This window comes from Ailuropoda melanoleuca, chromosome 8 (assembly GCF_002007445.2).
Source record: "Ailuropoda melanoleuca isolate Jingjing chromosome 8, ASM200744v2, whole genome shotgun sequence".
Lineage (NCBI taxonomy): Eukaryota > Metazoa > Chordata > Mammalia > Carnivora > Ursidae > Ailuropoda > Ailuropoda melanoleuca.
This window is the reverse complement of record NC_048225.1, coordinates 70,256,472-70,274,243: the sequence shown is the minus strand read 5'-3', so window position 1 is coordinate 70,274,243 and position 17,772 is coordinate 70,256,472. Positions and strand designations below refer to the sequence as shown.

General features: G+C 42.0%; 1 protein-coding gene across 1 annotated transcript in view; it reads left to right on the top strand.

Annotated features, from left to right (window-relative positions):
* The first annotated feature begins 696 nt into the window (after positions 1–696).
* KMO (kynurenine 3-monooxygenase) overlaps positions 697–17,772 on the top strand; it is a 50,574-nt gene continuing 33,498 nt past the window's right edge. Inside the window, 1 exon segment of the mRNA XM_002918459.4 lies at positions 697–1,467. Within this exon segment, the coding sequence (XP_002918505.3) occupies positions 1,414–1,467 (54 nt within the window). The 5' untranslated portion in view covers positions 697–1,413.

Genomic DNA, 17,772 nt, shown 5'->3' with positions numbered 1-17,772 from the left:
GCGAGAGAGGGAACACAAGCAGGGGGAGTGGGAGAGGAAGAAGCAGGCTCACAGCGGAGGAGCCTGATGTGGGGCTCGATCCCATAATGCCGGGATCACGCCCTGAGCCGAAGGCAGACGCTTAACCGCTGTGCCACCCAGGCGCCCCTGGCCCATGATTTTAAAAAAAAGAACGAGAGCGTGCTCTATATATTGGCATGGAAGAATGCTCGAGCTATATGTTGTGAAAAAATGAGTGTGGGAAAGTGTAAAAGTATAAAATTTACTACTATTTATGGACAGGAATGGAGGGGGCAGGGGCTTCAGAGGAACAGGGTGACCCAGACACCAAAACAGTGGTTGTCTCTGGCAGGAGAAATAGGTGCCCAAGGGACAGGGTTGGAAGACTTATTCACTCTAAGACCCTTTTGTTGTGTCTTTTGAATTTCATACCATGTGAATGTGCTACCTATTCAAAACAAATAAGTAAATAAAAACGCCTAACACCCCAAAAAGCTTTCTAGCGACTGTAACCATACTTACCCACAAGGGGGCGCTGTTCAATGATGTTTGACTAGCTCCTACCAGGGAGACGCCTGTATGCTCCCGCCCTCGCTAGGAAGCGAAGGCAGGTCATCGTTCACATTCTTACTTTATTTTACACATGGTGTTCGGGGCGGGGGTGTGTGGGGGGAACAAACCTCAGTTCACAAGTATGCGCCCAAAATTCATAATATGCGTGTCAAATGGGATGAAAGAAGACGAAGACGTGGAGAGAGAACAGGAATTCAGGGATGAGTTTAAAGGACCGCATTAAGCACCTCCCCGGACTCACACACATTAGAGTCTATGGTTTCTAGCGTCCGATGCCAAAAAGGGAGCGTGGTTAGAGACAAATTCAGAGTCGTGCTCGGGAGAGTATTAATAGCAGGGAAGTAACTTTTCCCTGGCGGTCTGTTGAAGACCACCCGAGAGGACCGTGGAGGTGTGTTCCCGGCAGGGCTGTTGGGACAAAGTGGGAGCTGCTTTGGGACTTGAGATGAGCGGTTGCGTTCATGGTGAATCATAATGAAAAAGAAAGTGCGAATGCGACTACCGGTGCAGAAAAAGGAGAAAAGCCGCCACACCCTGCTTGTAAAACCTTCCCGCCTTACACGCCCGCCAGCGGGGAGTGGGCGTCTTCTCTCGGCTGGATTTTTCAAAATTTGGTTATTGCAGTGAATTCTCTTTTTCCCTTCAAGTTGAGCTGGTTGTACGCCAACAGGCTACGAAGGAGTTAAATGCTGTCCTCTCAGTTCAGGGGGAAATTAGCCCTCTTCAAACACTGCAGCTGGCTGGCTCGCTGGTCGGTATAAAGGTAGGGCGACCCGCCGCCAGGACGCACAGTTCCCTTTGTGACAGGAGCTGCAACAATTATACAACACTGTGGCAGTCATGGATGTACCTGACGTTCAGAGGAAGAGAATAGCTGTCATTGGTGGTGGCTTGGTAAGACTCTATCTGGACAGATTATTCCTGTTGGCGGTATTACATTATCATTAGTCTCAGTAATTATCGCAAATCGCCCGTGTACATTGTTCATCTTCTTGCGAACTTCTCTGATATTTAAACACACCTGTTTTAAATACGGCATGAGTGGCAATTTGCTCTTTTCTACGAAAGGTATTTTTATTTCCATTAAATACAAAGGTGTCTGTTTTCCCTGGTCATTTTGGTTTAGCATTTCTTGAAAATGCAAAACAGAGCAAATTGAATTTTATTTATCCCCATGTTGGCTGTGTTTTTAAAACAGGTATTATCGTAGTCATTTTAATCCAAACGTTTGCCTCATTTGGTGAATAACTCAGTTTATTCTAATAATAAGAATAACAACTAATGCAAAATTGTTATGTTGGACGTTTGCTAGTTTTGGGTGATTGGGAATAGCGTCTGTTTGGTCACCTCACTTATTTGGCTGGTCCCATGGAGCACGTAGGGTGGTGGAGTAAGGGGCTCCCCTGTCGCTGGGCATAGGCGATGAGCCTGCCAAGCTTGGCCCCACACCTAGAAGATGTGGGAGGGATCTCTGCTCCACCGCCGTTGTCTTACCAGACCTGGCCCATTTAATGTTGGGCTGCCTCAAGTGTGCTGTATTTCCCCCTCCACAGAACTCCTATTTTGGAATAAAAGGATCACCACTGGTAAAAGTTTAATCATTTTGTTTTCACCTTTGCTGTACTCATTTGTAGGCTTTTAGCTCATAGGTATTCATTCGTTCACTTACTCAACAAAAGTTTCTTTTCTTTTTTTCAACAAAAAAAAATTTTTTTTAAAGATTTTTTATTTATTTGACAGAGATAGAGACAGCCAGCGAGAGAGGGAACACAAGCAGGGGGAGGGAGAGGAAGAAGCAGGCTCCCAGCGGAAGAGCCTGACGTGGGGCTCGATCCTAGAACGCTGGGATCACGCCCTGAGCTGAAGGCAGACACTTAACTGCTGTGCCACCCAGGCGCCCCAACAAAAATTTCTTAAGAGCCTGCTATGTACCAGACACTGTTCAAGGCTGTATAGAGATAAGAGTAGTTTATAACACCATTTATTTATAGAGTATATGCTAATTTTGTCTTTTGTTCTGCCTATGTACTATGACAGTTCCTCTAACATTTCTGCTTCTAGAGTTCAATATGCTAACGAATGCTGTCATGTGCCAGTTGGTCAATGCATGTGACATATGTTGTCATTTCTTTATACTGGGCCTCAGTCCAGGTTTTTCCTATCAAAATATTGCATGAAGTGAGATGCCACAATGTCACTGCGTGCCGGCTATCTGCCAACATTGTTTTAGTTAGGAGGAATACAGTGGTGTACATTCCTGGGAAGTGAAAGAGTGAGGAGAAGAAAACAAATAAATCATTTCAGTGAGAGAGAGAGACATTGTAAAGAAATGCAAATAAGGCAGGGCTGTAGAAAGTCTTCGTGGGTATCTGTTTAGAGCGTGGTCAGGGACGGCCTCTGATGGGGGATCTACGACCAGAGACCCGAATAATAGAAGGAAGCAACCATGTGAGGGGCTACAGAAAGCATTCCAGGCAGAGGAAAGAGCCAGAAGACAAACGCTGAGGTGTTCAAGGAGCAGACAGAAAGGCAGAAAGAGGGAGGCTAGAGAAGAGTAGCTCCCAAGGCAGGAGAACTGAGAGAGCCAGATCCCGTAGGTCTTAGAGGGCAGGGCAAGAAGACCGGATTCCACTCTGAGCATAATGGGAAACCACTGGAGGACGTTAGGCAGGAAAGTGAGTTGTGGTTTTAAAAGATTCCTCAAGCTAGTGTGTGAAGAAGTGGAAAATTTTAAAACAAGATAGACCAATTAAGACACTTGGGTTTGTCTAAGACTTGGACTACAGGAACAGTCGTGACACCTCTTAGAATGTCTCTTAGCAAAGGGGAGGTAACAAATATGTGATTGCATATTTGATTTGGGGAGGCAAAAAATGTGGGTGTCATCCATGGATTTCTTGCCGAATAACACTTAAACTCTCTGTCATGTAACCGCTTTGTTATCTGGACGCATACCTGTGATGGAAAATAGAAGATATGTATTAGAAGGGGAGCCTGGGTGGCTCAATTGGCTAAGCACCTGACTGTTGATTTTGGCTCAGGTCATGGTCTCCGGGTCGTGGGATCCAGCCCCAAGCCAGGCTCTGTGCTGAACATGAAGCCTGCTTAACATTCTCTCTCTCCCTCTTCCCACCCCTGCTCACGCGCTCTCTCTCTCTCCCTCCAAAACAAAAACAAAAACAAAACCCAAAAAACTAAAATTCCTCTGCAAAGGAATTCTATCCACCTTATTGCTCAGGCTCATGCCTAGGAATCATATCTGATTCCTTTTTTCATTTTATGCACAAACCTCCATTCCTCTTTTACTCCACCAGTAAGCCTTGGGGGCTCTTCATCCAAAATCAGTGGCAACTCTGGCCATTACGACCATCCCAGTCCAGACCATCATCATCCCCCATCCACCTTCTGTGCGGCCCCCCAGCTTCTGCTCTTATCCACGGACAGTCCATTCTCTACAGAGCAGCTACAACCATCGTCCGAAAACTAAGTCTGTAACTAGAACTCTTTGCTAATGCCTTCTAATGGTTTCCCATTGCAAATAAAATAAATCCAACTCTTTACCAAGGGCCCCACTCGAACTGAGCCTGTCTACCTGCCTGGCTTTACCATTTCCCCTGTTTTATGTTTTTTTAAATATTATCCATCAACACCTGAAGTTACACACTTTATTTATTTTTGAATTTTAACCTATCTATTAAATAACTACTCCAACTGGAATACAAGCTTATATTTACCAATGTATTCCAGTGCCTGGAACCATGTCCAACACGACTTACTGTTATTATTTCGTTAGTATTTGATAGATGAATGAATGAGAGGGATGAAAAACTCTCTTAAGGATAGGAAGATGAAGGAAATGTCACAGTAGACAAAACCTTGATAATTGAACATATCATGAAAAAAAGTATTAAATAAAACAATTCAAGAAGGTTAAATTAAAATGTAGAGGACAAATTAATTTTCTCGCTCAACTTCTTTCTTGTGTCTTTCTGTTTATCTTTCCCAATCTCTTCCTGCCATCAGGCTGTATCCTAGTACCTTACACTGTCTGACATGTTAAGGCTATCCCAAGCCCCTAGAGGGGAAAACCGCAACAGAGTTAAGAATTTTTCCTTAGAAGTCTGAAGGAGGGGCACCTGGGTGGTGTGGTCGGTTAAGTGTTTAACTGTTGGTTTTAGCTCAGGTGAGAGATCAAGCCCAATGTCAGGCTTCCCTCTCAGCGAGGAGTCTGCTTGAGATTCTCTCTCCCTCTCCCTCTGCTCCTCCTGCTCGTTCTCATTCTCTCTCTCAAATAAATAAGCAAATCTTAAAAAAAAAAAAAAAAAAGTCCGAAGGACACAGTGAATTCACCTCGTTTTTGTCAGTAGTAGCCTTGCCCGGTGAAAAGCCACCCTGAGAATTTTTGCTTGCCCCGCTGTCAGTGATCATCTGACCCTGTGATATAGACCAATTAATTTCTTTTCTCTGAAGACAGGTCAGGTCAAAAAGGTCAGAAGTAATCAACGGATCAAGGCAGGAACTCTTATTGAGAAACTAAAGGCAAAAGAAACTAAACCTTGATCTTAAACTGGTGAAAGTAAAAAAACTTTAATCTGAATATTTAGAAAGGTCACTGTGTCGACTTAGGCATTTTCCTCCTTGTGTGAAACACTGCTCCCCAAGCCCCCCTGCCAATGACATTACCTCCTGGAAGCTGAAGGGTCAGCATGTAAAGACCTCTTCTCCCCTGGAAATGCCCCCAGGGTTCCGTTCGCCTTTATCACATGCCGCATCCTATAAAAGTTATTGATATGGATGGTTTATTTCCCCTGTAACGGTATTTAATTTTCTAAATCTTGAGATTGTCTTATCTTTGGGTCCTGCTCCCTTCCCTTTTATAAAGGGTGTCTCAGTGCCTTATACTGTCAAACACACTTAACATATTTCATGTCAAAAGAAAGTCTGTCTAGACTATCCAGTACCCTCAGGCTCTGTTCATACTCAGGTTCTTGGGATTCGGAAATGCTGCTTCTGATGCGTGCTTGCAGTGTTTACTGGCAGGGTAGAAATAAGCGTGGCCAAAGGGCACTCTTTCAGTGACAGCCACAGCTCCTTGAGCCCTCATTTTTGGGGGGGAAGCCAAGAACTTTATCTGAAAGAACTACTGAAGATTCCGGGCTTAGCTGTGGCCCACTGTCTGAGCCCACGTTCGAAGATGGAGCATAGTGTAGCATTGAAGCCTTTCTTCTGTCTCCCCTGCCGACAAGCAACCCTACTACACAGTGTTTTGAGATCCATCATCCCTGTGTTTGACCAGCAAAACTCTCCTTGGAAAGGTGTTTAGAGGGTAAAGTCTTTCAAAACATCAGAATGAAGAGACTCGTGAACTTTACGACCTGCTGTCCATAATCATGCCCTGTCTCCTGGTGTTTGAGTCAGGCTAGTGATCTCTGTTCATGAAATTGCTTTTGAAGCAACTTAACTTTGACTCTAGGAGAGGGTCTGTGCCACAGCCGAAGACGTTAGATTCCCTCACGGATTTATAGGGTCAGAGTGATGCTGTATTCGCCCTAGATTGTGTTTCTGTCCTGTGTTCCTAGGATGTCTCCACCTCACTGCTCGCTCTTTACCACCTGAATGGGACAAAGCGACATCTGATAGTGAGGGGATGGCAATCAGAAACTCACTCAGAACACCAGACCGCTTTGTCTTCTAACTCTAAAATTCGACTGCTTCCTTTTCACACTTCCTACATATCTAGCTTTGTTCTCAGTCTCGTGGTTCCAAAAGCAGAAATCAGATGTCACACAGAATTTTCACTTTCGCCAAAGTCAATATCCTAGACACATAGAAACCATCGAATGCCTTATAGTCTTCAGTCAAGGTCTCTATTTTATTTTCTGCAAATATTAATGAGACAAACCATGTAAAGAACGTAATTATTATGAGCCTTTATTCGTATTTTATTGATATGAAAGTAAATAAAACTCTTTTCACTCCACTCTTGATTTCTACTCCCCAGGCACTGAGCCCTATCTGTGAAAAACGCTCATTTCATTTCTACACTAATATCTAGCACCTTCTGCCAACAGGAGTGGAGAGGATTTCTCTGTGGCTGTAGAAGTCATCCTGAATTTGCTCCAAGCCAAGGGCAAGTCTTGATCCCACCATGTAGCTCTCCTCAGTCTGTTTTTGTAGCTTTCCTTGTGCTCTGATCCCTCTCATCAAACACATTTATTCTAGCTGCCCCCCTTATTACTTAGCCCTGTCTCCATTTCTCCAGGAGGTTTGATGAATGCTTTGAGATATTTTTGCGACCCAAACAGACTGTTAAGGCATCTCATAAATTCTGCCGTTACCTAGTAATACAGAGAGCTCACCCTTCAGAGTCTGCTTATTTTACTGCCTGTGAGCAGCCTCTGAGATGGAACCAGTAATGTTAGGCAGCTCAAAGCTTAACTGTCTGTTTTTCTTTCCTTGTCATTTGTCCCCAGATGTTCTCAGACAGCTTGTCCATGATTCATGCATACATCCTCCCACGAATCTGTCCACTCAAAGAGACCAGCTTTTTCAGCGAGGCATTGCCTTGAGAGAAACAATTCTCCTTCAACCTAGGAGAAATAAAATGCAATGAAGAATCTTTAACGTGGTCTCTCAAAAGCACCCAGTCTGGAGGATATTCAAAACTCACAACAAAACCTTAAAAATAACTTGCCCCACACACTCCCAATTTCTTTTGCAGGCTTTGTAGCTATTCCAAAAACTAACCCAGATCAGACCAACTCTTCTGACACTCAAGGCTCTCAGCATCCTCTCCCTGGCTCATTTCAGCTGGCCTTCTTCCTCTCCTCTCTGTCCTTTTTCATTCTGCTGTTAACTTTATTTCCCACTGGTGCTAAGGCCCGGAGCCCCTGGGGCGCCATTTCATGACTGCAGTTTTATCAAAGGAAATGCTTGAGTCCCATATGATTGTTCACCATCCAAAAAATTAAAATAACTTCAATGTCCAAATATAAGGGCATTGCCTACAATGAAATGTAATGCAATTGTTTAATATTTTGATTTAAAATATTTTCTGACATGGAAATATATTCATAGTATCCTATTCATTTTTTAAAACAAAATCATAAAATAAAATATACAACATGGTACCATTTTTAAAAAGAAATACTATGTGTTTTATATCTGTAGAAAATTTTAACACTGGTCTCCCTGGTGGTAAGATTGTGGAACATTACTTTTTTCCTTCATGTTTATCTAATTTTCTAGTTTTTTTAATTAAAAAAATGCTGAGTGTTTACTAAGTATCAGGTATTGTGGCTTGGACTAGAAGTAGAAAGAGCGATAAAATACAAGCTTTACAAATATCATTGTGTTCTGGGCACTTACGGCCTGTGGGGAAGTCAGACGAGAATGTAAATAAATAATTCAACTCATTGTGGGAGATATTGAAACACATATATTCATACAGACATCTGTGGAATTACAGAAGAAAAGGCAAATAAGTCTTTTGGAGGGGGAGAGATATCAAGAAGAATTGCACTGAGAATATGAGTCTTGAAAGAAGACTAAACATTTTCCAGATGGAGAAAACAGGAAAGGATTGTTCAGGCAAAGGGAACATTGTATTCAAAGGTGTGTTAGTGTAAAAAAAAAAAAAAAAGCATGGCATATTTAGGAAAAATGCAGTAAGTTTGGTATGCCTATTACAGGTAGGGAATGGCAAAAAATGAACTGAAAAGAGAGGTTGGGGTCACATGTAAGAATCTTCTAGGTCATATTGAAAATTTGGGACTTTTTCCCCCGCAGACTTGAGAAGAGCAAATAAAGGACTATAGGACAGAAAATCTGTCCTCTAATTTTTGTTTTAGGAGACACCTAGTCTAGTGTGGAGCATGGCTTGAATAGGTGGAGAATGGGAAGGAAGGCTCTTTGGAAACCGTCACAGTAGTTCAGGTGAAAGGTCGTGAGAGCTCTGAAAAGAGAATGGAGGGTAGGAGGTGTATTTTGAGAAAGGCTCAAGGGGACCAACAAGATTTGTTGCCTAATTAAATATGTATTGGCAAGTAGAAAGGGATGGTAAGCACTCCCTGAAGTATCCTGGTTGGGTGAACTACTGGGCAGAGGTGCTGTCTCTAAGTCGTGGGATCCAGAAGAAGGAAGTTTGAAGTTTGAGGGAGGGGAATAAGTTGGATTTGAGGCATGTTGAGATGAAGATGCCCCCTGAAACCCCCCCCCCCCCCCCCCCGCCCCGGCCAGGTAGAAAGAGGTTCGCTAGTCAGAGACAAGTGCAAGAGAAGGATCAAGTTTGGAGAAAAAGTCCTAAGGACCCCACAGAAAGTCATCATCACCAAAGGAGGAAGGTTGAGACTACTGCTTGGCCTCCGAGGCCAAATCCAGAGGCTACAGGCTGGGGAGTTCAGGTTAAGGTTTAAATATGAAAACACATAACATATACAATCATAGCATGTGCAGTTCTAGCAGATGGACTCGTTACTGACAGTGTGAAGACATTTTTATGTGCTTATTTCACGGTAAGTGCAATTAACAGTCTGGATCCTTTCATTACATTCATATGTTCAAAGATCAAATTCTTGAGAAATCAAAGTATAGTTGGATGAGTGGGAGGTATAAACAGGCTTTTCTGTTTGGTGACAAACTCAGAAAGGCCTAGAAGTCTTAGGGAGAGTTTTTTACGTTTCATTAAGTCAAAAGGAGTTGACACATGTTTAACATTAAACTATGAGGTTAATTTCAAACACATTATAATAAAGAGACATAAAATGCATGACATTTTTATAGTCACGATGCCCCTTCCTACTAGGGTCAGCATTTATAAATTAAAAGGTATAGTTTTCTCATTGTCATTGGACACTTGAACGATCATTGTTGGAGAGGTCACATGGGAACCCGCAGAAATTTGGTGAATCCTTTTGATAAAAGCAAGCCAGCAGCGGGGCGCCCGCATGGTTCAGTTTGTTAACCATCTGCCTTTGGCTCAGGCGGTAATCCCCGGGTCCTGGGATCCAGTCCTGGGATTGGGTCCTGGGATCGAGCCCTGAGAGCAGGCTCCCTGCTCAGCGGGGAATCTGCTTCTCTGTCTCCCTCAATCTCCCCCTCCCCCACTCTCTCTCTGTCTCTCTTTCAAATAAATAAATAAATAAATAAATAAATAAATAAATAAATAAAATTAAAAAAAAAAAAGCAGACCAGCGAAACACCGGAGAAGCGTACTTCAGCATTTACCTAAAAGAAGTTTTCAAACAAAGTTTCTAAATGATAAGTTAGGCATCAGTAGAGTGGGCCTGGGTGGGGCCAAAAAAAGCTCATGACTTGGGAAGAAGGAAGTTAGAGGAGACAGGAAAAGAAGGCAGAAAAACAGAGCAAGTGGGTCAGTCCCTAATTACATAACCAAGGAATCTCCTCAGAGCTCCGCTTATGCACAAACAGGGTGGACGAGTTGTTATTAAAGCTTTTAATTTGCAGATTGTTCTATGAGCAAAACAATCTACTCTTGTGGACTTTGGATGCCTCAGAACAAATATAGAGACGTTTCATAGTTGTCTGTGAAGTTGGTAGAACTGTCCTATCTCTGTCAAGGCAGAACTCCCAGGACTCACATTGCGGAAAGCGTGGATCGCTCCCAGGTGTCCAGCCATATCCCATTTCCCCTTTCCCCTCACCACCCTCATCTCTGGTTATGCTCAGAAGCCAGCAGACCTTAAATCAGGGTTTGTGGTGGGCTTACCATGTCGTACACACATTTTCCTTTCCGTTTATATCTTTATGTCTAATTAGCCTTCTTGCCAGCGTAACTGCTAAAGAAGAAACTGACAGTCCCAATTAAGCACATTTTATAGAAAGTGAGAAGGGGAAATAAACGTAGAGTGGAAAAAGCACTGTATGAGCCACGTTACTAATCCTTCTGGCTGGGCCTATATATTACCTACCAGTATTTGTTTCTTTTAGTTTTACTCGAACTTTAGTTACATAGAATTGGAATTACACTCTTTGTTTCAGAACATACTATGAGCATGTCATGGTCTTAGAGAAGACTTTTATCTCCTGTTTTGTTTATTAATGATAAAAATCAGCAGCAGTAACTGAACTCACACTCAACACTAGAATTAACACACTGCTGGTGACTTGTGTCAACCTCTATGCTTCTCCCTCCCCCATGATAAGCATATAAGCATTGCCTTGAATCTTGCGTTTATCATTCTCTTGCATATATACAGAGAGATCTATCTATCTATGTATATATCTGTATAGGTTTTATGTATGCATTTATCTCATATATGTACATATTAATTATATATGTATATACTTCTAAAAATTATGTATATATGTATATCTGTGATTTAGCTTTACTCATCTCTATTTTATCAGATTTTCATGCAGTATGAAATCATCTGGGACCTACTCTTTTCATTTATAGTATTACTAAAATATTCCTATTATTGCCTCTCGTTGTGTGAATATACCATAATTGATTTGTTCATTCCTCCCTGATGGCCATTTGGGCTGGTTCCAGTATTTTTGTTTGTCTGTTAGTTATGAAAAGTATTGCTGTGAACATTCTGGTGTGTGTCTCCTGGGTATATGCCTTGAGGAGACATGGCAGATTTATCAGAACTGTGGTCATCGCTAGTAAGAGTTCCTCCTGGTCCTCATTCTCTCCAGTAATTGATTTTTCATGAACCAAGATTATATTTAATCTTACCTCCAAAGTACTTCCTCTAGTTTTATTCCAACATTCCTGACCCTGTTGATCTCTTGATCAATACCCTTCCCCGTCCTGCTTTCCACAGTAAAAGGAACAGTGAGAATTAAGTGCTGTGAAGGAAAGAGGAGTTTCTCAAGCCTCTCTCTTTTCCTTCAAGGAGACTTACTCCATTTAGCCTTTAATTGCTTCCTTAATTGTTTTCTAAATGCCACAGAACAATTTAGCTTTCAGAAGAAAATAATTTTATTGTATCAACTTCACTGTAACTTCCAGTTTTCTTTTCCCCAATGAAAAACTTGTTACTGCTATTGCCCTGTCTAGATATTCTTTAACACACAAATGGAAGGAATGTAGATAGACGGGCAATTTTTCAGAAATTGGAAGAGAGTAGAGAAGGAAGAAAAAGATTTAAGATGTTTTTTTTAACAGGAGGAAATCATCTGCGGTGACACCAAAGGATCTGTGACGAGCGAAACATAGAAGGGTCTAGGGCTGTGCTGGAAAGGAGTGAAAAGTGATGGAAAAGTTGTTGAGACACACAGTGTTCTCTGGCAGGCACCAAGTCATGCTGTTAGTTGAGACAGCTTGACAGGTGTTGGGAAAGTGATGCCAGCAATCAGAGAGGAAGTCACTTCAGATTGAGGAATTGAAAGGAAAGCAATCAGATGGAGGGATTAAAAGGAATGCAGTTTGTCATGATGTCTTCAGACACATCAAATGCTAACAATGAACGTGTTCATAATTTCAGTAGTGGCTGCACAGGGAAAACTCGTTTATTTATTATGACTTTCGTTTAGAGCAGTTTTAGGTTCACAGCGAAATTAAGGGGATGGTACAGAGATTTCCTGATATCTCCAGCTCCCACACAAGCATAGCGCCCCCTTTATCAGCATCCTCCACCAGAGTGGGGTATTTGGTACAAGTGAGGAACCTTCATGGACACATCATCACTCAAAGTCCGTAGTGTACATTGAGCTTCATTCTGTGAGTTTGGACAGATGTATAATGACATGTATGTATCATTAGGGTATCATACAGAGTGTTTCCAATGTCCTAAAAATCCTTTGTGATCCATTTGTTCATCCCCCACCCTAACCCCAGCGTATTTATTTTAACAAAATAATTGAACATGGATTTCTTGGTTGGCCTTACAGAATATTAGATATGTGAATTGCTTTGCAAAAATTAAATTTGAAGCCTTTCCACACACTTAATGGTTTAAATAGGGACTAAATTCTTAAAATAACTATCATCAGTCTACAGAAATTGAGTGATATGAAGAAAGTTTCGTGGTCATGGTGTCAATGAATGATGAGAGGAGCTCAAGCTTGAACCACTGGATTATTAAAAAAACAAACAAACAAACAAACAAAAACCACCAAACCAGACAAAAAACCCCAAACATAGGTACTTAGACATCAAGGTGCCTTGGAGCAGAGGAGTAAAAACTGGAGGAAATAGAAGAGAAATTCGGTCTGCCTGTTCCTGCCCATGGACTGACAAATAGGCCCTACCTAAACTCAGACCAGGTTCACGGCCCTTTCCTCAGCCCCTTTGAGGCTTCCCACCTCCCAGGTGTGCTTCCCACCTCCCAGGTGTGCTTCCATTTAGCTCTGTGATTCCTTTCTCCCACTTCTCACTGCTACGTTCCCTTCCAAAGCCATCCTCCTGTCTGTTGTCATCGGTCAACCTCTGATCCACTTCCCTCCAGTCAGTCCTGAAGACTTTAGCACGTTCACATCATCTTTTATCTATATCCCAGCACTGCCATCACCCTGAATGACTATCCAAGTTCACATTGTTGACCCATGTTATTCTTGAGCCCCTTTGTCCTTGAACTGCAAGCTTCCAATATCTTCCATCTCCACCATACTTCAGCCTCCAAGTCCCATGACCCATGTTGGACTTGGACCTCCTTATCCCACAGAACTGCCCCATCTAAGATAACAGAGGAAGACCTCGGACTCGGATTAAAAATCCCATAACTCCCTCCCTCAGTTCTTCACAGGGACCTCCTACTTCCCCTTGTTCAGGAGCCCTCCTCTGTGTTCCTTCCATTTCATCCAACTTGGTGTTACTGTCTGTCAATCTAACTAAAATCTTCAAGTTCTTGCTTTTCATCCCATCCACATGGCTGAAACCCACCCTGTTTGTTCCAGTGGGTTCCTTCCTCTGCATAGAAATCCAGGCTGTCCAGTGCTGTAAGAAAAAATATAACCTCACATCTTGGTGCCACTATAAATTCACAGTCTTCATCCTCAACTGTATCTTCACTGGTATTTATTGATAAAGAGCTCATGTTCTGGAACCAGACTGGATCCACTTGAATCTTCACACTGACTCCAGCCTCACTAGTTGTGTTACCTTAGGTAAGCCACTTCACTTCTCTGTGCCTCAATGTCAGTACCCGTAAGATAACAACACAACAGTACCTCCCTTCATATGGCTGTAAAGATGGAGTAGAGTAGGGTGGTGTATGTAACGACCACTTCCTGGGTATTGTACATGAGCAGTGTTATTTTCTAAATCAGATTTTTAGATACTAAATCAATATTATTTTCGAAATGGATTTCTCTGTTTCCTTCTTTCTAGTAGTTACTTTTAACATTTATCATGTGCTCCTTCTACTTAGAACCCTCCTCTTGACTCATCCACCCTTAGTGGGCACATTCTTTCAGTCTCAGTTTAGATTTCATTTTTTCCCAGGAAGTCCTACCCTATCCCACTCCACATCCCTAATTTGGCTTGAGGGTCCTTTCTCTGTACTCCCATATTGTTGATTACCTTGTGTTATAATTGACTGTAATTCTCTCGAGAAGCCTGGGTATATCTTGCTCTCTGTTGTATCCCTAGCACCTAGCACAAGGCTGGCACATAGGAAAAAATTAATATATCAAATAATATTAGAAAAAATGAAGACCTGGACAGGACCATTAACTCCCTGAGGGCTGCTATTTTCTCTGGATCACTTTTAATGCCTAGCTAGGAACCTTGAAATACTTGGAAATCTATAAATATTTTCCAAATAATAATTTTTCTCTATCTCTTGAGAGTTGTTTTTAAATTTCCAAAAGGATTCCTACTCCTTATCAACTTGGTTCTTCTCTACATGTCAAAAAAGTCTAACTCTTCAAAGCTCAACTCAAAAATAATGCTTTCCAGAAAGTTTGTTTTACCAATCCCTTTGTTCTGGTTGTCTATTTGCTATGTAACAAACCATCCCAAAACCTAGTGGCAGAAAACAACACTCCATCACTATGCCTCACAGTTCTGAGGATGGTCTGTCACATGGCTGCAGTCATCCACGAGCTTGACCAGGTTGGATGTCCAAGATGGCGCACTCCAATGGCAGGCAGTTGATATGGGCTGTTGGTGAGTAAAGAGCTCAGGTGAGGCTCTTGATTAGAACAAGGGCAAGTGGCCTGTCCCTGCGGTTTGGGTTTTTCATCACATGGGAGCCTCCAAATATTTCCTCTTCCCGTGTGATCACTGGCTTCCAAAAGGCAGGAAGCAGCAGCTCCAGGCCAGTTAAGGACCGTGCCCAGAACAAGCTCAAGTGTCACTTCCACTGGATTTGAGTGATCAAGGCTGTCATAGCACAGGCCCTCCTGGATTCAAGGAAGTGGAGAAATGAACTCTAGCTTCCGATGAAAGAGCGTCAAGGTCATAACTGCAGAAGAGCATGTAGGATGGGAGGTATTGTTACGGCCATCTCTGAAAACAGAGTTGGCCACATACCTCAGGGCAAAATTTATCCTTTTCTGGTGTGTTCTCAAAGCACTTACTACTTTTGTTTTTTTTAAACATTGATTTCCACCTCTGCATCCAGAATTATTTTGCTGGGAAAGGTCTCTCAATCTACAGGCATGCAAAATGTTGGGTAAATGGAGTAAAACTATATGACTCAAACATACACAGCTGACCCTTGAACAACAGGGTTTGAACTGTGCAGGTCCACTTACGTGCTGATTTTTTTCAATGAATATAGTACAGTCATATGAATGTATTTTCTCTTTATGATTTTTTTCTCTAGCTTATTTTATATGTAAGAATACAGTGTATAATACATAACAAACAAAATATGCGTTACTATGTTACAGGTAAGGCTTCTGGTCAACACTAGGCTACTAGCAGTTTTCAGGGAGTCAAAAGTTAAAGGTGGGTTTTCGACTGTACAGCCATCAACAGCCCTAACCCCCATGTTCTTCAAGAGTCAACTATAATTATTATTAAAGTATATGTAAATGTTTTTGAAAGATTTTTATTTATTTGAGAGAGATCGAGAGAGAGAGAGAGCATGGGTGGGAGGAGGGGCCGAAGGACAAGCAGACTCCCTGCTGAGCACGGAGCCCAGGACCCAGAGATCATGACCTGAGCCAAAGTCAGATGCTTAACCAACTGAGCCGCCTAAGTGCCCCAGTATATGTAAATGTTTTATGATTAAATTCATTACATGTATTTTTAACCAGCCTATATTGGAAATTATATAATGTTTGGGATCTGCAAAATTTTTATGTACAAAGTGGGCCTTTATACTCAAAAGCAGTTTGCTAAGCATTGATTGGTTTATCTATTTGTCTCTTCTTAACTGAATTAGGTGTTATTGAGCCCAAGGACTTGGCTGGATAACCTTTGGATCCCTAATGTTTAGTAGATTAAATCATACATAATAAATGCTCAATAAATTTTGACTTGATTTCATTATAAATTTTATTTAAAAATGTAACCTCTACCATCCATTTATACATTTGACAAATACTAATCAGGTCCTTATTATGTTGCAAACACAGTGGTAGAGGCCAGGGATCAAATGGTAAGCAAACCAGTTTGCAGCCCAGTGGGGTAGACAGATACTGACCACACAATCACCCTGAAGATATGAACTTTCAGTTGTGACCAGCTCTTTGTATTAGTTTCTGCGGGCTACCATAACACAGTACACAAACCAAGTAGCCTAAAGAAGAGAGTCTTAGTATCTTATAGTCCTGGAGACTAGAAGTCCAAGATGTAAGTGTCGGCTTATGGGTTCCTCCCGAGGGCTGTGAGGGAGGGATGCATTCCAGGCTCTCTCCTGGGCTTGCAGATGGCCAGCTTCTCCCCATGTCTCTTAATATCATCTTCCCTCTCTGTACATGTCAGTGTCCAAGTTTCCCTTTTTAGAAGGACACCAGTTGGGTTAAGGCCCATCCCGATGACCTCATTTTAACTTAATTATCTCTGTAAAGACCCTCTCTTCAAATAAATCATACCCTGTGGTACCAGGGATAGGACTGCACCATATGAGCTTCGGGTGCACAATTCAACCCTTCACATTTTTCAAAGGAAAAGCCTGTAGCACCGTCAAGGAAGGCTTCCTCAGGGAAGAGATCCAAATAGCCAGTCAGTATATGAAAAAGAGTTTAACCTTTTAAACAATCAGTCATATGCAAGTTAAAACCACACACCCTCCTATTTTACCCATCTACCGCAAGATTTAAAAGTTTGAGAACACCAAGTGCTGGCAGAGATAGATGCTTGGAAGCTGCTGGTAAGAAAACACATTGATAATAAAATTTCGAAACAGTTTGACGTAATAAAGGGGAAGATACATAAACCTTTGACCAGGGATTAAGCTTCCATGTGTAAAATCCTAGAGAAAAAGTATGCGTGTGTATACCAGGCTACAGGTACAAAAATATTCTTTGCAGCATCGCTATTTATTTATCTATTTATTTTTGAGAGAGAGAGAGAGAGAAAGGCAGCGAGCGATCAGGAGAGGGGCAGAAGGGCAGGGAGAATCTTCAGCAGGCTCCATGCTCAGCACAGAGCCCGACTCGAGGATCAGTCTTTTGGTCCTGAGACCATGACCTGAGCTGAAATCAAGAGTCGGACATTTGACTAAGCCACCCTGCAGCTTTTTTTTATAATTAAAAATCAATTAATTAATATATAGCATATTATTAGTTTCAGAGGTAGAGGTCCGTGACTCATCAGGTGCATGGAACCCCCAGTGCTCATCACATCACGTGCCCTCCTTAATGCCCGTCACCCAGTTACTCCGTCCCCCCACCCATCTCCCCTCCAGCAATCCTCAGTTTGTTTCCTGTAGTTAAGATTCTCTTAGGGATTGTTTCCCTCTCCGATTTCATCTTATTTTATTCTTCCCCCCCTTCCCCTCCATTCATCTGTTTTGTTTCTTAAATTCCACATATGAGTGAAATAATATATTTGTCTTTCTCTAACTTATTTCACTCAGCATAATACCTTCTAGGTCCATCCATGTCATTGCAAATGGCAAGATTTCATTCTTTCTGTTGGCTGAGTACTATTCCATTGTCTATATAGACCACATCTTCTTTATCCATTCATCTGTCAAGGGATATCTGGGCTCGTTCCATAGTTTGGCTATTGTGGGCATTGCTGCTATAAACATTGGGGGGCAAGTACCCCTTCAGATCACTATGTTTGTATCCTTTGGGTAAATTTGTAGTAGTGCAATTGCTGGGTCATAGGGT